The following is a 23,198-nucleotide window of genomic DNA, read 5'->3' on the forward strand; positions in this document are numbered from 1 at the left end:
GTGAATTTTGTAATATCTTGAGAGATGCCTCAAAATTCCTTTCATTCACTTTTTGTTTCAAACTATAAATAGAGCCTTCTTTCTGCAACCAGTCTCCAAAGGTCACCTTACGATGTTTTGCTATTTCCCGTATTAGGCAGCAATGCTTTTCAGCTGACATTCCAACTTCAAGTCATGCATATGAGCATGATGTGAGCTTGCTGCAGACTACAGTGAAAGGGCTGCAAACAAGGCTACTGTATAATTGCTAAGAACAACATCCATTGTCAAAAAGGGCACTTCATCCAACAAAATCTAGCTGCATGAATACAAGTGTCGCCAAATGTTTGGTTCATGCTAAAAATATAGCACATTTATTAAAAATATATATTTATAAACATTGGTATGAACAGACACAGATGTTAAGCAAATGAGAAAGTTAAAATAATCACATACCGTATTTCTCCCAACATCTTATCAGTTTTAGGCAGATCTTGCTCAATAGAATTGGGTTTTTTTCATGATTGCACCATATGTTCATTCTAAACAAAAAGCTTGTCAGATTCGATGTAAGTAAAAGCATAAACAAAGAGAAAAAATATCATTTGACCTAATAGACACGTGATCTGTGCTATGTAGCTATCATAGAGTTCGATCTTTGCAGGTATACAGTATACATTTTTAATTGTATATAGTGTACAGTTTCTTTTTTTATTTTTTATTATTGTGTTAAAACAACATAACCCAGGTGGATATCTTCAAAGCTACAACTTACATAACTGCAGTCATGTTTCCCCCAAACTGAAAACCAAAGCGAAAGGAAGAGGGCAGGACAGAAGAGTTTAGCTTGTTACTGTGTGAAGAAGTCTTGTTAAATTAATTGTGCTTCAGCCTTCGCTGCCTGCAGGCAGTGCTTTTATGATGTGTTAATATAATACAGAGTCAATTCTGATTAAACAACTTGTCAATAGTCAGCAGTGTTGTCACTCTTAATGGCCGTTTTATCTGTTCTATTTGCATGCCTGATAGTTTACAACGTTGTGTAAATGTACACAAAAATGATCACAATGAGGTTCAGAATTGTCCCAATAATTCCAAGCATTGCCAAGATGGTTTCTTCTTTGCTTTCCTTTTCTTGACTGCCTTTATCTTCTTCATTTCCACTAGTGATTACCATCTTGGTGGCCAGTTGCTTTATCCTCCCCTTCAGGATAATCTAGAATTAGAAAGAAAAATACGAGAACACATAGGTTATTTTTCTAAGCTTATATAAATGATGGAGGAATCTACAGGATTTTTGCCTCTTAACACTGTACATTAAGAATTCAGTTTAAGGTTTAACATTTTTTAATAGCTATTTAGTAAATGCTTAATTAAGTGATAGTTCAGCTAGCCTGGAGATATCTTATAACTCTCCATAACACCCTTTGCCTATGTGTTAGCCATCCTTTACAGCACTTATCACTCATCTGCAGTGTTGCTATGAAACTGGCTAGAAGTGTACCACTGAGATGTGACTTCCACCTCTGTCAGTGGGAACTTGGTTTGCATTAGGAACGCAGGAGACATTGGAAAGTTGAAGAAAGCCTAAATTTACACCTTGGTACCAGGGACTTAGCAGGTGAGAGAAACAGAAATGGGAAGAAATTTTTTTTCCTTTTAATAGGAAAAATACCAAAGACAAAGACATTTTGTCTTCTGACAAGAAGAAAGACAGCAGTGACTTCTCTCTAAATAATTCAGAATAACAGCAAAACCAGAATAACATCCATCTTGGCTTTTATTTTCCTCATTCTTAATGTACGATGAAAAGTTCCTTGCAGTGCAGTGAGCTGAGAGGTATCGATCTGCCTGCAGGGAGGATACAGCCATTTCCTAAGCAGCAGCTCTAGCATCTGAACTGCTCAAAAAGGAAAATCCTTTAGTTCTGGAAGCAGCCTTGACTTTGGGCACTGCTGGAGCTCCTTTGGCGTGCCAGCCAGGTAATGAGACCTGGGTAAATGTTTGAGTGTGCAAATTAGAAATAGATAAATTCTGTTCATTCGTGCTTACATCCATCTAACGCTATAAATTCAGATGCAACTAGAAAAACAGTCTGCCCCAGAAAACTGAAGCAGTCTGGCTGCTTTCCCAAAGCAAACTGATCTGCCAGCAGCTGGGCTTGGGCTGTGTCCTGCTGTTATCTCTGTGGCTGCCCACCACATCCCGTGACCTTCCTGCTGCTGCTAACCATGGCAGGAGGCAACAAAATTGCCTCCCAGCAGCTCCCATGCACATGAGGGTGTTGGTTGGAGGAGAAAGGAGGCACAGCCTCTTCTGTCATTCCTAACTCGTGGAACAAAGCCACTGGACTCCATGTAGCTTGGACAGGCAGAGAGAAGGCTCTCCAGAAATGTGCATATATCCTCCCAGCAAAACAATTTGGGAATTCAGACATGAAGCCCGAGTGAGGTCCTTGGTCATGCAACTGTGGTGCAGTAGAGTACCAAATAGATGGATAGGTCTGGAAGAGCGAAATCCCCCAACAGAGAGGCTGGGTGAGAAAAAGGAGAGCCCAGACAAAACAATGTGTTTGTTTTGTTTGCCAGTTGTTCATATATAGGGCAGCAGCTGGCAGCTGACATCCTTGCAAGGACTGGAATCTCAGCAGGTTCTGGTTATGTACAAGGGATTAGAGGTAAGGCAGGAACAGGGGTCTGTGGAGGTGCTGCCAGACCTTACACTTAACCTTGTATTAGCATTTATGTGCTTTGCCTTGGCATCACAAAGTGATTCAGCAGAAAACAAGAAGGAGGCAGTCGGTAATCTGGATGTACCTAAAACAAAGCTGTGACTTCTGCAGGGATGCTGCACCAGGTGTCAGAATGCTCTCATCCAACAGGTGTGCAGCTAATCTGACCCAGAGGGGCAAAGCTTCTGGGGCACTGGGCACCTCCCAGGGCATGCTGGCTCCTGGTTCCCTTCCAACCCTCACAAACTGCTCCCCACGTTCCTCCAGCCACTCTTCCAACATTTTCTGTTGAACTTCCTCCAGCAGCAGACGGGCCTTGCCCTATTTGCCCCCTCCTGGTAACTGGGGGAGCCCAAGCGTCCCACCTCTTGCTTGGTTCTGCCTAAGGAATTCCCCATGCACAATCAGTGATACCTAGACAGGAAATCTCGCACTGGGAAGTCCCAGGGGAACTGCTACAAAAGCCATTTACACTAACCTCACAACCTAATGCATCGAGTCCATGTGGCAGAAGACCACAAACACACATCCCTAACTGTGCCACACAGCAGTGTCTTCACCTACAGAGTCACGAATCATTTTGTCCCCCTTCAGTAGCCAAGAGGTGATCCCTCTGGTCAAATGTCTGCATTTCACTACTGGTTTGAAAAATCAAGTGGAATCACAAATACGTTCAGATAACACCCCAAACTTTGAACCAGAGGATTCATAGAGAGATTTGTGTGCTGTGTTTGAAATTCTGCAGACAGGTTCCTACTTAGCTGACTGTTCTTTCAGCTCCTCAGGCTCCTGTAGAAACACAGTCATAACCAAGCATCCTGTGGGTCAAGCCCTTCAGGCTCTGAAAAAGCCAGAGAAGATACATTGATTAATTCATGGGTCTGCCTGTATGTTCTGGTTTGGGCAGAGTTAACCACTCACACCAATGTCTGGAGCCTCAGCTGGGGTGGATTTGCACACACCCTGCACCAACCAATATGTGTTGGTAATGGTGTCTAAATCACACGTGCTCAATAATTCTGTTTCTGGGACATTATGTGAGCAGAGGCAGCTGGAGGGCATCAGAACCCCTACTATGAGCAACTGCAGTCTTTTCCTAATAAATTCAAAGTATGCAGCGTGCAATTATAGGTTCAAACTCTTTCCTGCAGGACACTGCAAATCCTAAAATTAAAATAGATCTTAAAAGTAGCTAAATAATTCACAAAAGAAAAAGTACATCAAAAACTATTAAATGTAAAGAAAAGCCCTCTGGCTTAAGAAGTCCTTGAGTTGTGATTTTTTTTAGAAGCTGTGAAAGTATTCTGGGGAAGTACCACCACATCCTTGCTTTTTTATTAAAATCCTTCCCACGTACCTGCTGCTGGCAGCTTCAATAGAGGGGTCCCCAGGCTGCATGATCTCTAAGCTGAGATCATGCAATCATTTTTCTGCTCATTGCAAGTTCTAATAATTAGCAAGGAGATACTGAGTTTCCTTGGAGGGATTGCTCCAACGGGAACATGCCACTTGCTAGTTCATGCCTCACTTATGTTGCAAGAGAAACTACAGTGGTCCTGGTATTAGGAGGTGCTTAACATTCCAACAGGACAAGACTGGGACCAAATATAATTATATTAATACTTTACCTAATATAGAAATGTTGAATCAAGGTAAGCTTTGACTTTGTGAGAAGACCAGAATCAAAATTACTTTTCCACATTTATGGAGTGACCTTAGGAGACAAGAAGTGCTCTCCTGATGCCAGACTCAAGCCTTTAACATTCACAGATCTCGTGCTCAGAGGGGCATTTCAGCTGGCTGCATCTTGTTTTTTGCTACTGGGAAAATAATTCCTGACAGTTTTAATATAATTTCCATAATTAATGAAAAAAAATAAAAATCTTTTGGCTTTCTAGGTACCTTTTTTCAGCCTTTATTATTCTCCTCAGGAAACTGATTTCATGTATTTGACATTGTTTCATGTTTTAAGATTCTTATGACACACTGCTCCTTTTATATTTTTTTCTTGTGGGATTTCATGCTTGTCAGAAACACTCATTTTCCTTGCCCAGAAATGCTGATCAATATAGGAGGAATAGGAATCACTAGATATACCATTTCTTTAATAATGACCCTTCTTAAGTAGTACTTCATTAGGTAAGTGACCTCTTGCCTTATCGAAATGTGCTTCCTGTTCCATTTTGCAAGATTCACAATTAACCTGGTATCAGCCTTTTGAAAAGATATGTAGCCTGTGAAGACATACATGAAAAGTTATGTATTCTTGAGTATTCTGCTTTGCACAGGGAAAGGGCAATTCAGTGGTTAGTAAACTTTTCTGATAATCACCTCTTTGAATTACTACTGACTTTGTACATATCTAGAGGATTTTATCTTCCTCTGTCTCAGTTTCTAATCTGTGGGATTCTTTCAGGATCAGCCTAGTCTGTGCTGAGAAATGACCCGTAGAAACAGCAACACCTTTCAAAACAGGAGATGTTAACGTGAACAATTTCAAATCTAACTGTGTTATAAAATACACCCGCTGCCATCTCCATAGGTCTTGTTGCATGCTGATGTCATTTAAAGCAGTCACGTGGACTAGATAAGCATTTCTAGCAAAAGGAAATCACCCTTCCTTGTCTCCTCTTCCTCAGCATGAACAGCTAGTGAGCTGAAGGTGATGGGGCAGCAGCAGGGCTTTGGAAATGCTGGCAGGGAGTGCATGTTTGTTATTTTACTGCAGTATGTTTATCAAGATGAAGGTACAAAGTGCATCCCTTGTGAGGTACCTGCCTGACAAACCTGACAGCTTTTGAACACGCTGGCTCCTTGACTTGCTCTTGACAAAGTTTAGCAATCTGCATTCACTTTTCCTGTAGGTCACTATGGACAAAATGCCCAGGAGGCTGTGAGCCGCACAGCTGGGAGGAGCACAACACCCTGATATCAGACAGGAGAGAAGGGTCTGCACTCTGCTTGGACCTGTGCTGGTGTGTATGACCCAGTGCTTTGATAAATAGGAATGGAAAGTTCTGCAAAGCTCCCAGGGTCATGTGCTTAGCAGCTTCCCTGCTGCACTCGTCCAATCCACCTCCATTTAGAGCAGCTGAGGAGCTGGCATCTTCTCATCAGACTAGCTTGAATATCATTGGGCACAAATTTTGTATTCTTAATACATAATTGCAGACAATCACCAGCCAAACTGTTCTGATATTTAAACTTGTTTATAGTCCCCAGGCTATTAGTTGTGATGACACATTAACAGATAAGAGAGCTTTAATTTTCTGGGGATAGTTCCACCCTCTAGGGATAAGAAACACAGCAGAAACTTGTTTTGATTAGCAAACTGAAGGAGGCACAGAAATCATACAAAATAGAGTGTGAATTCAGCTGCTGCTGGAGCTGCCACCTTCCCTTATTGCACACAGAAGCACTGCATATACCAGTGGAGAAGAGGTTTAATCCCACTTGTACAACACACAAAGAGGAATTTTGTTCCTTTACTCCTAACAAGTTCTTTTAACCTCATTTTCCCCCAAGGGCAGATGTGGGAAGGGTGCATGGTTATAGAATCGTAAAGATTGGAAAAGATCACTAATGTCATCTACCCTAACCACCAGCCTGTCCCCACTCTGCCCACTCAGCATGTCACTCAGTGCTACATCTACACATTCCTTGAACACTTCCAGGGATTGTGTCTCTAGCCTGTGCCAATACATCACCACTCTTTCTGAGAATAATTTTTTCTTAATATCCAACCTGATATCCAACTCAAATTCAAGCTCCTATCCTGGACAGCCCATGGGCTGGATGCTGAACAACACATCCCAATGTCTGTTGCACTGCTGTCAGTGGGAGGAAGGCAAAGCCAGCAGAAATATTTGTGAGCATCAGCAGCCTTGGGATCCTTTTTCTAATAAGGATTACACTGCCATATTCTCACTTCTGTGATTACTTTGTACCCACATACAGTTTTTGGGACATCTTGAACTGGATCAGTTTTCTCCTAGCTTTCACTCACACACTGTGCTGTTAGCTACCTCATGATACTGCTCAGGGAGGTATCAGCAGCTGCAGGAATACCCATCTGCATTTATTTGCAGGGTTGGATTTCACAGAACCGAAAGGCGTCATATGAATGCAAGATAAAGCTGTGAGAAGGAAAAGCAGGAGAGAAGCTCTCAGACCACAAAAAAGCTTCAAAAAGTCCATTCAGCCAGAGCAGTCTGCACAGAAAGTGCATTATATATAACAGTAGATGAATCAAAGTGGGACAAGCAGAACTAGTACTGTGTAGCAATAAGAATACCTTAGAAAAGCAGAGACCTGTCCAAAAGAAAAGGGAGGGGAGGCAAAGAAAGGTGCCCAGGGAGAGGTGTTTCTTGTAGAGAAAAAAGATCAGAAAAAGCAGAAATGTGAGCCGGGTTCAATAACTTCTCCCCAGCAGTGAGCACAGAAACCAGTGTTTACAGCTAACAGACGTCTCAGCGGAGAAAGGACAAGCACTTATGTAGAGCTCCAGCAGGAAAGCAAACCTACGTCATCCTGCTGCTGCACTCGCAGGTTTCAGGCAGTGGGAAATACATGCTATTTATAGCTCCACAGCCACAGTATCACCAAGGGCCTCAGCAGTCTCAGACCTCCTCTCCGATAATGGAGGGCACTCCGCAACAGTGAGGTTTATCTGAGAGGACGGAATTCAAAGCAACAGTGTGTTAGAGGGCTCATCCTGGACCCTACTATGGGTCAGGTCCCACAGATGCTCTGGCAGCTGCTTTTGTCCACCAGGAAGCTCAAGGACTTAGGGGAGGTAGAGAATTTGCCTTCCCTCTCCTTCCTTCTTCTCATTTGTGTCTGAGACCAGGCACCACCCTGTCATGCTCAGGATATCTAAGATCTATTATAAAGGGACTGGGTATTTTGAATATAAGCATCTCTATCTCAGAAACAAAGCTACAGTTTAAATCAGAATAATGATCTTCATGGAATCATAGTCATAGAATCACCAAGGTTGGAAAAGATCTACAAGATCACCCAGACCAACCATCCACCTATCACCGATAGTCCTCACTAAACCATGTTCCTCAACACAATATCTAAACGTTCCTTGAATACTTCCCTGGTCCATGACTACACCACCTCCCTGGGCAGTGTTTTCCATTGCCTGACCACTCCTTCAGAGAAGTAGTATTTCCTAACATCCAGTTTGAATTTCCCCTGGCACAACTTGAAGCCATTCCCTCTAAACCTATTACTAGTTACAATAGAGAAGAGGCCAACCCCCAGCTTATTACAACCTCCCTTCAGGTAATTATAGAGATCAATAAGGTCTCCCTTGAGCCTCCTCTTTTCCAGACTGAGCAATCCCAGCTCCCTCAGCTGTTCCTCAGAAGGCCTGTGCTCCAGAGACCTCACTAGCTTCATGGCCCTTCTCTGGATATGCTCCAGGGCCTTGATGTCTTTCTTGCAGTGAGGAGACTCAAACTGAACATGCGGACTCACCACTGCTGAGTACACAGGGGCAATTACCTCTCTGCTCCTGCTGGCAACAATATTTCTGATACAAACCAGGATGCCATTGGCCTTTTCGCCACCTGGGCACACTGCTGGCTCATGTTCAGCCGAACACTGAACACAAAGCTTCTGCTGGAGACTCCTTTAATGCCTCTGTGAAGAGACTTCTCTCCACAGATTTACAAATAGCCTTCAGCTCCACCTGCAGCAAGGATTAATGAGGTTTCACGAGTCCTAGTTTGTGAAAGAAACAAAGCTGATCAAAGGCCACCCTTCAACCCATAGCCCTCTCTCCTTTGGTATAAGATGCCCTATGAAAAACAAATGATTATTGATCAAACCTAGCAAGCTACTTAAAATAGAACTGGAAGTATATATGATTCAAATTCCAAATTTCACAAACCCAGAGATGATGAATTTTCTGGTTTGGGTCAAACAGTGATTAAGTTTCAATATAATTCTAATTGGTTTAGAGTGGCCTATTGTTCACAGTCCATTTTTTCTGATACATAGGATGTGCTTGGTTGGTTGGTGCTAGCGCTCAGAAGTGTTTGACTCTCAGCTGGATCCACAGCATACTTGTCATTTTCTTCCTTCAAATACTCAGTATTTCTTTTCAAATCTCTTAATTCAAAAGACTATTTCCTCCCTTGTACTATTCCTGTGGTCAACCCTGATACCCTCTATCAGCAGTAAGAATGGGAGAATGATGGGGATTATGCTTATTTTTTTTCACATACAATCCTTCTACAATGTGTGCAGATATACTGGTTCATAAAAAAAATGACAATACTTATGCTCCAGCTTCAAACAATTTATTGCTTCGCTGTTTGCAGCTACTTTAACTAAGAGACTATGAAGGACTATGTGCCTGGAGGCATAAGGGTGTAGAGCTGCACTCAGGTCTCTGGTGCAGCCTGGAGCTGGAGCTAAGTGCCATGTTTACATGAGAGCACAGAGCACTTAGTGCTGAAATAGAAAGGTTGCATATTGTGAATATAATGGTGTGGAACAGATCCTTCAGGTCCCAGGTTCATCTAGCATCTGCTAAGCCCTGTCCTGCAGAGCCCAAAGGGCTCCTTTCTCTGAAGGACGGGCTTCAATGGGAAAGGAGAAGAGAAACCAAACACCAGTCCCACCAGGTTTTTGGTGTATCACCACTGACTGCTTCTTCACCCTCAGGACTGAGCTAGCCACAGTGCTCATTTCCTAGGGTTGCTTTATAGAATTTCCAGTACAGACTAAACTTGCTTTGGTACTAATGAGAATAAGTGTGGCCAGACCTAAGTCCAGCTAAGCAGGTGTTCCCTTGCCATTAGCTGACACCAAACGTACACAGTATGAGCCTACAGTAATGCTTACCTCTGTACCTAAGTAGAGTAAAAAAATCTGCACATAAAGGACTTTCTCTGCCAGAGGGAGCATCTTTGGATTTAATGCACCTTCATGGATTTTTTCCTCTAATTTTGTCCAATTACTTTCTGAATTCGCATCAACTTCCTGTTTTCTATACATTGTCCTCTAGCAATGAGCTCAGAAGATAATTAAGAAACAGCTGAAAAGTCATCCACTTATTTAAACCTGCTACTTGATTCTTAAAGGTGTAATTTGAGACCATGCATAATTGTATTTTAGTCTGCAGGCCTCCTAGAATCCTGTAAATCTCCTACCATGTCGCTGTAGTCATCTTTTTGGAAGGCTGAAAAGTTCTGTTCTAATTGTTCCTCACACAAAGTCGATGCCGTGCTTTTGGTTCTCTTTCTTGCCTTCTGCAGTGATACTAAGGGGTTTTTGAGCAACAGAGGGCAAAATCCCTTCTTTGGCTTCTTTCGTTACCATGAAGCTTGTGTGCTACACAATCTGAAGATGCACTGTCCTTAATCCAAAGACTTTATGATTTACATAGATCAAGTCTGGTAGACGGGACACTTTTTATTCAAATAAAAAAAAAAAAGAGAGAAAAAATGACAGGAGGGATGGAGAAAAAAGAAAAAGGAAAAAGGGTTAACATTTCTCCTTCCTGCACCCCTGAAACTGTCACAGAATAAATATTTGAAGTCAAATCTCTCGCTCAGTCCTTTGCACATCTTTCCTGAGCTTAAAAACAAAAAACTTCAGAACTCTACAGTGACCATCCCTGGGTGCTGGTTATATCCTATGGGTATCAATTCATATCAGGTCAGAGAACTCTTCGATTCCTAACTTTGAATAGTCATGTTTGGCAGTGTCCATTCTTACTATTGTCCATTCTGAGGAATTAAAAATATCTAACCGTTAAAAGCCTTAAAATTTGTATCTTTGTGCAGATAAAAGTGTCATTAACTGAAATAGCTTTATGAAGGAATTACATATTAAAGAATCTCTCTCCATCATTTTAGATCTCAGCACTTAATTTTCTACTTCAAAGGCACATATACGGTTCTCTTCTAGGAGGAAAAATAGTTAAGATCCTGTAGAAGGACAGACACAGTACTCAAGTATCAATGAAAGACAGGTCTTCACCATCTGCCAGAAGGCACATAACCTCTGTCACAAGAAGTCTGAAGAGCTGCCCTCACACCACTGCATGTTGGAATGGAAACTGAACTGCTTAAGAAGACATCTATGAAATATTATGAGGAAAACTTACACACATTTATCTTTCTTTGGCTGTACATTAGCTGTAAATTCTGCCAAGACAAAAGAGTATTTGTCCTGCAGTGGATCAAAATGCCCTGAGGATTAATTCTTCAAAACAGAACTCAGAAACACCTCCTCCTTAAAAAAAATAAAAAAAAAATACACTGGAAGAGTGTCCAAAACCTTGAAGAACACATGAGCTTCCTTAGAAAAGAGCTGTTGCACTTTACCACTTCCTGAGGGGGGGTTGTGGTGAGGAGGGGGTGGGCCTCTTCTCCCTGATAAATAATGACAGGACGAGAGGGAATGGCCACTAGTTGTGCCGGGGAAGATTTAGATTAGACCTGAGGAAACATTTTTTTTCTGAAAGAGTGGTCAGGCACTGGAATGGCCTGCCTAGGGAGGTGGTTGAGGCACCATCCCTAGCGCTGTTCAAGAAGCGTTTAGATGAGGTGCTAAGGGATTTGATTTAGTAGTAGTTGGGTAGGGATAGTGATAGGAGGATGGTTGGACTAGATGATCTTGTAGGTCCTTTCCAACCTTATGAACCTATGAACCTATGTTAGTCTGTGGGTTTAGAAAGTCTAAACCATTTTTGCTCCAGGCTATGTTTATTTCAAAAATTATTTACAGCTATATTAAGGAACACTGCAAATAACTCTAGAAAGCTGACAGTTTCTCATTCAAGAATGTTGTATTCTTTTTATTTACACATATAATTTCCTAAGATGGCAACCTTTTGGTCTGACATTGCTTTTGCCTCAGGGTAAATATTTTTTGGAAAAAATAACCCACCTATCCTGGTTATAGGGATGATGTTGGGAAACTGCTAAATATTTTAGCCACATTTAAATCTGCTAAGTGTATCTGTGAAATACTCAAGTATCTTCAGATTTTAGGCAAGGATTACACTGGCAATTTTATTACAAATGAGATAGCGTGGTATCAGTGATGAAGAAGGTGTTATGCATCTGAAAATGTACTTGATTTTAATAGGTTTGACTAAAGAAATTACATTTATTATATTTTTCCTGTTTATTTAATCTCTCTGCTTAAATGATCTGTGCAGAACTTTTGAAATGAGTTTCAAACGACAGCTGAAATGACATTGATGGTCGTCAACAAGAAAATTAGAATAGCGATAAGCTGTGTTTTCTTTTCAGAAGTAATTTGTTTAATAAATTTGCAAAGATCAGTCAAAAAAGAAACAATTAGAGGTGGTCCAGCATAGAGTCAGCCTCCTTCTGTTTGTGAATTGTCAAGCTGGTTTTAGCTAACCACTGTTCTCTTCAACAGACACTGGATTCATTCAGTGCACTGTGCATTTGCTATAGGAGAGGAGAGAAAAAGGCTTTTCTTTGCAGAATTCTTAATTCTTTTTAAGAAAGTGTATAAAGTTGGCAGTAGAGTGCAAAAAGGAGCAGCAGTCCTTTGTCTACAGGAGTGAGATGCTGCCCTGAGTTCTGGACGCTTCATTTTCTGTGAGCCTACCTAGGGCCAGATGGCTTAAATATCTGAAGCAGAGAACACTAGCCATTGCAGTGAAAACTCATGGCCTCATGCAGTATGTGCTGCTAGTACTTTTAAAAAATTAAACTGGATTCTTACAATTACAGATGCTTGTAATCTTGTCTTTTCTGCCATAGGTTACCACCTGTACAAGAGAGAAAAGATACCTAGAACTGTTACTAAGGCACTATGAAGATAACTAAGTCAGTGTTTGCATGCAGCAAGGACCTGCAATGTGGAACACCATGGAATGCCCCAGCGGGAAACAGTTTTGCCTTCACAGCAGAACTTGAGCTATGCACTGAACAGCAAAAAGTAAATCAGGTATTGAACTCACAAACTGTGTCATCTATTCTGCACACCACGCGATACTCCAATCCTGTGCAAAAATAGCCTTTGACTGATGTACCTGTGGCAAATTAATGGAGTTGGGACAATTTTACTTGCAGTATTTCTTAGTTTCAAGTGCTGAGCTGTGCAACCTTGATAATGTTCTTTTCACATAGTGTTTTGTGTGTTATTATTATCTATCTCAGCCCTAACTTAAAAATAGAGCACTTTTCTATTGAATGCCTCTTTCAGGACACATTTGGAGCTAACTCTTGAAGGTGCTGATAACCTGCCATTCAGGCTGAAGGCTATTGGCTATGTGACAACAGTCACTATCCAAACTCTGAAAATTTCAAAACTTCTTTCCAAGTTTATGATGGGTATTCCAAAGGTCGAGGCAACAGAAAATCCATGGCTGCTTTTAAAATGTTAGAGTTAATTTTCATAAAATAATGTAATTGGAAGAAGAAGCTAGTTTCTAAAACAAAGTTAGTAAAGTAGGATAGCACTCCAGGCAACCAACTCCCACACCTTTTATCATCATCATTAGTCATTTTTATTGCAGCAGCATGCGGCAACCCCTGCTGACGTCTGGGCTAGAAACCAGACAGAGACAGCAAGAATGATCCTTAGCCCAGTCAGATTACAAAATTACAAGAGAACGATGTATGGGAAGGTGGAGGAAAAAGAGCAGAAGGTTGAAGTAAGTTGTTGAAAGTCAACCTTCTCAGGCACTGACCTGTAGGAGCAGCTCTGCTTTTGTCTTGAAGAGAAGAGTGAGCACGGTGTGAAAGAGAAGCGAATACTTAACGTACAAGATTCAGTGCTCCCGGGGAAAATTCCCAGCTCTGGAGCTCTCTGCACAGATGGGAAAACATGAGCAAGGTGACTGCTCATCTCTGCCTGATCGTAGATGAAGCTCTAGCACAGTAGAGAAGTGAAATTCAGGATGGAAGAAGTCATGATTAACTTGCCCAATGCTTAGGCAACACCACAACGATGGGCACTAAAGAGAGAAGCAGCTATATATATATATATATAATATATATATAGTAACATAACATGTAATAATAAAATGACTGATATTTGGAAGGAACTCTGAAATCATCAGGTCCCAACTCACTGCTTAAGCAGGGTCACCTGGACATGGCTACCCAGGACCACACCCAAAAAGAACTTGTCTTGATGTCCATCAAAGGAAAATTTAGCAAAATTTTTTCATTTATCTCCCTAAATCCTTAAGAAGAATTAACATTATACAGTTGAGTACTATTAATGTAAGAAAGCAGTAAAATATTTAGTTTTGTGTGTGGTTATGTTCTTGAACATTTTTTAACATCTCCAAGAATGGAGACTCCATTGCCTCGAGAAGCAACCTCTGTCAGTGATTGATTGCCCTCATAGCAAAAATGTTTCCTGATGTTCAGAGATTTCCATTGCTCAGCAAAGGATGTCACCTTGTGTATGCAGCAAAACCATCTGTATTTTTTATTTATTTATTTATTGCTAGAGCTTATTCCTATTTTTATTAAAAGGATAAAAATGGTCTGGTTATAGATTTGAAGAGATTATTTGCATATGTCTTCCATACAGTATGTATTACCACTCACATTATTTCACTGTCTGAAGTGGGTACTGTACTATGTAAGGAACATATCTGGATAGCTAATATAACGCAGCATACACATCATGTTGCCTCAAGGTCATGATAAATTCTGTGTTTATATGATGCATTCTGACATACTCTAATGTAGTGCCACTAATTTTAAAAAATGTCCATATGAAAAGTGAATATAACTGAGAACACAGACTCACATAAAACTGAATATTTCACTGCTCTCTAACAGTGTATTCAGTAGCATATTGGTAATCCCTCTTGAAGATTTAGGGAGAGAAACATATATTTTGCTATATTTTTCTTTGGTGGACACCAAGCCAAATTCTATTCACAGAACCTTAGGTAAAATCACTGTTAAGAAAGATAATATTTATTTATGTTCCTAGAACTGAGAGCCAAGTTTAGCCCTATTTTTTTACATATAATAGAGTCTTTAAAAATGTTGCTTTCAGTGAAGAAGTTGCTAATAATAAGTGAAATATTTCTAGTATATAAATTGTGCAAAATTAGTACATTAGTAATAATTGTACAAAATTATAAAATGATTGTAAGTCCCATAGTCCATATAAGGTACAGTGATGCCACTGAGTCCCTTTGAACTGATGTGATAAATAAATAAGGAGCAACATAGCTAAGAAACAGTGGTTTGGTAAAACTCAATTTTCAAAATCAAGTGTTTCTATTTGTTCACAAAGAATTGCTTTCTATTCCAACAACTGCTATGCCATACTATACAACTGATGCTTTCTCTGTTAAGATACTTTACTGACATTTGTAATGTATCTGTTTGGCTCTGCTCATATTTTTTAAAGCCAAATGGCTCTGGAAGGTGATGTTTATCCATTTTTCTTCCTATTTCATGCTGTAAGAAAATGCCAATAATGTACTGGGATAAGGTGACTGGAGTAATGAACATGCCAGTAAAAAAAGAAGTTTGTGGCCAGAGACCAGCTAAAACCCAAGAAAGATGGCAACTCTGCAGTGGAACAATGTTCTTCGGGCTCTGGTGAGAGGATAGACTTTCATTCACAAAGCAAAACTGGGAAATGAGCATTAATCAAAGAAATGATATTCAGATATTTCCTGTTCACAACATTTAAGAAAATTCTAGGGATAGAAGAAAATGTACAACCCTCCAAAAGTTACATATCTGTAACTAAATGCTAAAATAACAACTTTAAAAACAAACTCCTTCTCTAAGTATGAAAGCAAAGAAACAAAAAACAAACAGAAAACCAAAACAGATGAACAAAGAAAAAAAAATAGAAAAGAACTTGGGCCACATATCTCCAAAGGCCATTTGAGAACTAACTCAGAAGACTGAAATAAATATTAATTTAACCTGAAAATTGTGATTTGAATTTTTTTATACTGTAAGAAATTAATCTGGATTTGCTTTACTATGTAGGAACTAAATCGAACCCTCCTTGAAGTACAAAACAGTGCTGGTTCAATTATGGATTGAGAAATTATACATTCTACCACTCATGGATTGTGGTAAACACAATTACCTGTATAGTGGTACCTTAGCATTCCTAGACGTCAGAACCTGCCTATAAAACAGACAGCTTTACTGACTAATATTAGATGTGAAAATAAGACCACTTGATTGAAAAATAGAAAGTGCGAAGTACCTTAAGATACAGAGCCACTCTACCACTCATCCAGGAAAAAACTGAGTCAGACTAAGATTAAACACATTATTTTAAATCCTGGAGCTTCCCCAGCTTCAGGGAATCAAACTCTCTTTCTTGGTTTTGAAATCAATAATCTACCCTTTGGATTACATTGTCTCTCTGGACCATCTGGTTTAAACTGATGCAGTTCAGGTTCAGTTTATACCAGCTGAAGTCTTGCAGCATAAGCTTTTTAACAAGTCACTTTACAGCACCAACAATTTAATTCATCTTAACAGAAATACAGAAATAGAAACGGTAAAATGTCTTTTGACTTTTGCTGATGGCTACAATCAAACCCATGCAATAAAAAGAGCAGAAAGGAAATTTAGGACATATGCTCAAGATGATGAAAAAAAATGTTTGGGCATGTAACACAGTACATTGAAGAAACCATTCAAGAACAATTCATCCTGCTGAAAATATTATTCCCATAAGGCTGCCAGGGTCAGTGTCATCTCAGATTATGCACTGTACAAATGCCAGACATAAAAGAAGACCCACCCACAGGCCCTACGCTTGTGAGCAGGAGTGAAATTGATCTGTAGCTCTGGAGACATCAAGGAGGAGCACAAAAGAAAATAATCCCTTATGGTTATTTTTCATACTATTTTGCTATATAAGAAGACGTCAATGCAGTGTTAATCAGTGTCAGTGATGAATAAAAATAAACTAACACAACTCAGAAAAAAGAAATCCTCTTGGTACAGAAGAAACCTTCAAAAGATTCCCCTTTGAAGTCATTTTTTTCCAAAGACTTTCCAGCTGGCTAACAGCATTCATACAAGACGGTCTAACTTAAGAATTCAAACTAAGTCCATTTACAGGCTTCCTATCAGTCCTCAGCTACTCCCAAATGTCACTGACACAGCTAACATAGCTGACTCTTGTTCTCTCAGTGTTGGACTTTATAACACCCTCTAATACAACTCTTTCATGCTGAACCTGGAAGCCATGATGCACATGCCTTGGGTCTGACAAGGGATATTCTTTTGTTACACAGAGACTTTTTTCTATTGATCAGTATGGGCAGTGCTTTGCAGGGACCACAAACAAATGATTGTTACACCCGGCTATGTATCTGAGGAACCCTTCCAAGTTACAGTCAGACATTAGAAACATAGTTTTCAACTCCTTAGACTTCTATATACTAAACAGTGCCCAATAATTCTTACAGAAACTCTGCGAAGCCACTGGTGACAGAAATGCAGCCAGCTCTCAAGTGAGGCACTGGTAGTGACAAATGAAATAGTCATGACAAATAGTCCAGAGGAAAGGATATGTTTTGTTTCTTAGGAGAAAGTATATGTCAATGTTATATAGCAAAATATCTCATGAATCAAAAGACATAACCATTCTTTGCCGAAAATTGGAAACCCAAAAAATTTATAACTCTACATTAGTACAGCAATTATATTAGTTTTCCCATATTTTGAAAACCCCAGACAAAAGTTTAATGTTTCTGATTTTTCTTTTCAAGTAGAAACTAAGATTTACACTAGACAAATTCCAATTTAGAATCTCAAAGGGTTTGACAGCTGTGTCAAAGAAAGCTTTCTCACAGTACTTCCTTGTGGGTTGATTTTAATAGTGCAAATTTTCTTTCCAAAAGTTCAATATTTATATTCATTTTATTATTCAAAAACCTGTATGTTGGAAAAAAGTCTGCCTGCATCTCAATTACATTTGCCTATATTTTTTTGCCCAAAGTTCATGGTTCTTTCTTTGAGTTGATTCCAATTCTTTCTTCTCTTCCTTAGTCCACTGGAGATTGCTTAGAGAGTGCAAGCCAAGTAGGGACTAACCACAGGCAGGGGTGCTGCAGGTAGCTTGAGAGCAAAGAGCATTGCTGCAGGTCCCTGTGTCTGGGTTGGAAAGGAAGACAGATACAGGCTGATAGAGTTCTTTCAAGAGAAATCTCAGGGTTTTACAACTCAGAGCTCTATTCAAGCCCCCACACATAATCCAAGAATCAAGCTTTTCATGAAAAAACACTGGCAGTGTTTTACTCCAGATAGCACTTCTTGGACTACAAATGTCAAAAGTATCTCTGCAATAATGTTTTTGGAGGCTGGCCTTGGGAAACTCTTCATAAATATCTGTCACTAAGGCTGGGTAACTTCCCTTCTCTGATTAAGTCATCCACTCCAGTCATAGCTACACTTCCCCTAGGGCTAAAGTAAACATTACTGAGGAGGAAAAGTGCATGACTTATAAATGCACAGCACTACACCACATGCAGGTATTTGCAAGTAAATAAGAGCAGAATAGATTTCTCACAAACATCCGCATACACACCATGCTCCACCATCATGATGAATATGTCACCCTCAGCATGCTCCACGGCCAGGTACAGACAAACTCTCCCATGCCACACTTGAAACATTTTCTGTATATGCACCTCTTGACAGGTAATTGCTAAAAATGACTATTTCTCATAGATGTCACACTGCCTGGTCTCAAAAGCCAAAATCTCTCCATTAGCACAATTCTCTGTTGCCTTTCTTCTATTTCCTTATTTCTTTTAAATGCTAGTTTTTATGTGCTATTTTTTAATTTATTTATTTGTTCTGTGTTGTTTTACTGTCCAAATTATATTAGTAGGCTTCTCATCTAAGAAACACACCTGTTTGGACTTCATTGTTTTCTTATAATTTTACTTTTTTTCCTTTTTTTTTTTTTAATAATGCAGTAAATAAGGTATATGAAACCTCCCAAACTTGGCTTATAAATTATTCCTGCTCCAACTTGCAGTCATTTATAAATGACATGGGCTCCATTTCTGCTGCAGTCACAGTACTACTGCACACACTAAATTGTGCTCAAGTTAGCTCCAGCAGAGCCAGGTGGGAGCAGAAATTGTACCAGAGAGTAAAAGAACCTGCACTGGTCTGAGGAGCAGCCATCGTCCTGCAGCAACTCTTAGATGCAACCCAAAACCCACATACTACCATCTTTCATCTACCTGTTACTTAAAACTGCTAGATCAATGCAGGCTGGGTGAATTTATATGGGCTTTTGTTACTCCAAAGCAGTAAAACAAAACCAAAACAAACAAACAAAAAGAACAAAAAACCAAACCAAAACAAAACAAGGAAAGAGATTTTTGGGTAAAGAAAGCCCGAGTCTGTTCATACTTGCTGCCATGGCAGCTGTGTACACATGACTATACTGAAAACAACCAACAGAGCAGTCCTGTTGTGAGAAAAACCAGCAGCACGGTTCTCACCAGTTCCATCAGGAATTGGATCAGGCCTTAAAAGCAAAAGTTGCTTAGATGAACAACACTGAGAAAAACAAAAAAACTACTTTTCATAACTGCTATTGAATATTTGAACACCGTTTCTCTATGTTAGCCCCAGAAAATGACTCACACAGTGACTTACTAGCTCCAGTAGCCAAAATAAAGGATCACATGGCAACAGAGATTCACACAAAGTCCCTTCCTTTTAGATGTCCCAATTTCACTTAGTAACAGCTTGTGCTAAGAACATCTCCTAAACAGCAGCATTGTTATCTACATAGGTTGCCCTGAAAGTAGTGGCTCCTATTTAATTTAATGTAAACCACAACAGATACAAAGAGAACAATAGCAGCATTTGATAGAGCAAATTATCAGCTAGAAAAGCACTATCTTTCAATATAATCACCACCATTAGCTATGCATTTTCACCAGGGATGAACAAGGCTGCATTTCACACTTATAAAATCTACATGGCTGTCTGGAATGTGGCTTGTCTTCAAGTTACTGTTGCCACTTCTGAAATGCACCACCCATCACCTCACTGCTCACATTCACTGTTTGGTCCCCATTAACATTCAGTAGGTGTTGATGAATGTTGATGGGTACTATTTATTCTGCATGGAGGTATTCAGTTCCACACCTTTCCCTCATATGCACTTTTATGTCAGATACTATTTAATCAGATTGCCCCTCTGCTGCCACCTGTTGAATGGCAAAAACAAAAAAAAAAAGAACAGAATATTGATGAGAATGTTCAGCCTTTACTACCATATCACCAACATCCTCCTCTGAATCTGTGGGCAAACATAATAAAACAAGGAGGCATTACATTCGGAGCAGCCCTCATAGATTGGGAAAACGTAAATACACGCACAGAGACAACAGCAAAGATCAGTGGCAAATGACCTTCACTGCAAAAGCATGAAAGATAATTAAAGTATTAAATCAAATCCAAAAATCAACATAAAAATCCATGTGTAATGCTGGTAACTAGGATCATGTACATGGTGATTCAACCAGTGAAACTAGCTACTGATCCTTGCCAACAGTTTAAAGAAGCGACTACTACTGCTGCCCTCCTGCCCACAGCTAGCAGGAGTCTGAGCTCCAGCTCCCTTCTTAACTTTCCAACTTTCTCCTTCTCTTTCAGGAGAACCAAATGGTTTCCTGTGAGTTAATGGCCCTGCAGAAGCATACCGATGTATTTATTGTATTCAAGGTTATGTGGAGAAGCAGCAGCCTTGCATATTTGTGCTGTATCACCTATCAGCAGGCTAAGGAGGGCCAAATCCTGAGAGGGTTAAGCCAGTCAAGATAGATCAGTGAACATCGGCTGAAAGCACAGACATTGTTTGGCATATATCTTATGCTGCCAGGAGAAGCAGTCAGTGAGCAATGCAGTACTTGACCTGTCAGCATGATACAGAGCATTTACATAGCTTTTTACAAACATTAACAGATAATCCTCACCTTGGGACACACAAGCAAGGTTCAGTGGCCCTGCTGAACAGATCTGGAAACTGAAACACACAGTGATTGTAACCTGATTTCTGGGAGAACTCAGCACCTTTACATCTTATGTAAGCAGAGTAAGGGATGAAACACTGCACCTCAAGACTGGGGAGACGTAGGTGTGAAGCAGATAGCAGCATCAGCCCAGCCATGTGTGTCCGTGGGGAGCTGGTACAATGGGGTCAATCTGAAGGGCAGATTTTCTGGCTCCTCAATTCACTCCAGCTGTGTCAGTACCTAGTAGGAAGGCAGTTCTCACCCTGGCACAGAGGACATGTGCTCATGTGCAACACACTGTGGAAAAGTCCCACCTGCTTTCAATTCTCTTATGAAATCAACTATCCATAGCATCTTACCTCATTGCTTATCAGTAGATTCTATTTCTGAAAGCAGTAGCAGTTATTCTGTGCTAACACTCACGTGAAAGTTTACTCCTGTGCACAGATTTTGGACTTATCAGTGGGAAGTAGAGAGGATCTATGACAAATGTAGGCTGCAAAACCATATTGTCAGAGCTTGTAGACCAAGGCAGAAAGTGAGACATGGCAGTGTCTGGCAAGGAGCACTGCCTGTTTTATACAGTTTCCCAGGAGACATCATTTTCGCACACATCATTTATACGGCTGAGGGACCTGTTCTTAGCAGTGCCACCCAAGGATGAGGAATAATCAGCTGTAAATCACAGAGGAGAAGAGATCAGAATCCGAGGGAGCAGGACAGACAGCATAATCACAGGTGTGCTGGTCTTGCAGCTGGAATGGGTTCATGCACCACAGGGGAGAGAGGCTCAGCTTATACACAATGGACAGTTGTACCCAGACACACTGCCATGGGTATTAGTGATGTGTGTCCACATGGGCTGAGGTAGACACAGAAAGCCAAGGGAGGATGAGCCTGGACAGGCACCTGATGGGTATGTGTGAACAAGGAGTATATGCTACTGAATTCTTAAGATACAAGGTAACCCATGCAACTTCATAAAAATGTTTGAGATGTACCACTGAAGAACTGATGTCAAGGTTTCCTTGTCTTACAAAGGAAATTTCTTATTGATTCTGTTTACATCAGGTACTAATCCCTTGCTTAACTTGCAGGGATCAAGAAAGACTCTCTCAAGCAAAACTTGATTTCTGCAGGAGAACTGTACACCTCCGGGTGAGGCTCCAGAGAAGGGCCGTGGGTGAGAACAAGGTGTGAGGCAGGGTGCAGAACTTCTTCTGATGCTAAAAGCTCTGATGTCCAATTGATCTGTCCTCTGTGCATACTCGTATGTACACTGAAATCCTGGTTAGAAATTGGAAAATAATCTGATTGCAGGATTTTATAAATAATATCTGTCGTGTCCACTTTATTAGTATTATTAAGGACATAATGCTTTAGTGATGCTTTTCATTCATCCTCTCTTGAGAAACATTGCATGTGTAACTTGTGGTCTTTTACTAGCTTTCTAAAATTCAGTGAGCAGGATTGGAATTATTTTGTGTTGAGCATGCATGAATGCAACAGATGCTCTGCGGGTCTTTCTGCATTTCAGATCTTTGGGATTGATTTTGGGGCTGGACTAAATGATCTCTAGAGGTACCTTCCAATCCCTACAATTCTGTGTGATTCTGATACCAACAGTCCTTTAAAATTTATTAAGAAAGTGCAAGGAACAGATGTAAGACTTGAGGAATCACAGTCAGGAGTCAAGGTAATGGACAAACCCTTCCTCAACAGAATATACCACTCCTTTTAAAACCATAATAAAAAGATAAATCACATTTCACACTCAGGATGCTCTTAGTGACATGACACATTGAAACACCCTGAGCATTGTTGCACATTTTCATAACAGATTTTTGAGAAAGCAGAGAAAACATCCAGCTGTGCTAAGCTCCAGAGCACCTTGTTCTAACATAAAGCATCTGCTACTTAACAAAAACTTGTGAACCCAACATAAACAGAAAGGACATTGGTGGAACGGATGGTTCTTCCAAAGGAAAGCTTGAATTTCCAGCTTTGATAAAAAGAGACACAAAATAAGCACTATGTTCAGCTGCGCAGAAACAGTATATACTAAGGGTCTTAGCAGTCATCCATTAAAAACCACATTCACAAATACTTTAAAATCTTTTCCAAAATCCTTTCTTCTTCTATTAATTATTTTACTGATTCTATAGTCAGTGAAATGTGTTTGTTGTTTGTTTTTTCTATGAATATCTGAATCAAAACTTTTTGAGCAATTTTTGGTTTAGATGCAAAGTAAAAAACAAATCCCAACAATACACAGGCCATAGATCTCAACAGGTTAAATGACTTAGTTTTCAAGCACTGAACTTGCCTTCCTTAAAGGATGTTTCCAGTCCTCTTAACATAGTTCAGTATCACCTCTCTTTGCAGACTATTGCTAGTCAAAGTGTCACATGTCAAAGTGAAGTCCTGTTTTTTCTCAACAACTATAAAACACAATATCACCTGAAGAAGAATATGATGATTTTC

General features: G+C 40.1%; 1 protein-coding gene across 4 annotated transcripts in view; it reads right to left on the minus strand.

Annotated features, from left to right (window-relative positions):
• Nucleotides 1–680: 680 nt before the first annotated feature.
• Nucleotides 681–23,198, minus strand: part of TUNAR (TCL1 upstream neural differentiation-associated RNA) — a 149,593-nt gene continuing 127,075 nt past the window's right edge. For all 4 annotated transcript variants that reach the window (XM_065750664.1, XM_065750634.1, XM_065750654.1 and 1 more), the window contains one exon: nucleotides 681–1,195. In XM_065750664.1, coding sequence (XP_065606736.1) covers nucleotides 1,010–1,195 — 186 coding nt within the window. In that variant the 3' untranslated portion in view covers nucleotides 681–1,009. The remainder of the gene's footprint in view (nucleotides 1,196–23,198) is intronic.

This window comes from Cyrtonyx montezumae, unplaced genomic scaffold (genome assembly GCF_038088225.1).
Source record: "Cyrtonyx montezumae isolate F1298 unplaced genomic scaffold, pur_monq_1.0 scaffold_10, whole genome shotgun sequence".
Taxonomy (NCBI): Eukaryota; Metazoa; Chordata; class Aves; order Galliformes; family Odontophoridae; genus Cyrtonyx; species Cyrtonyx montezumae.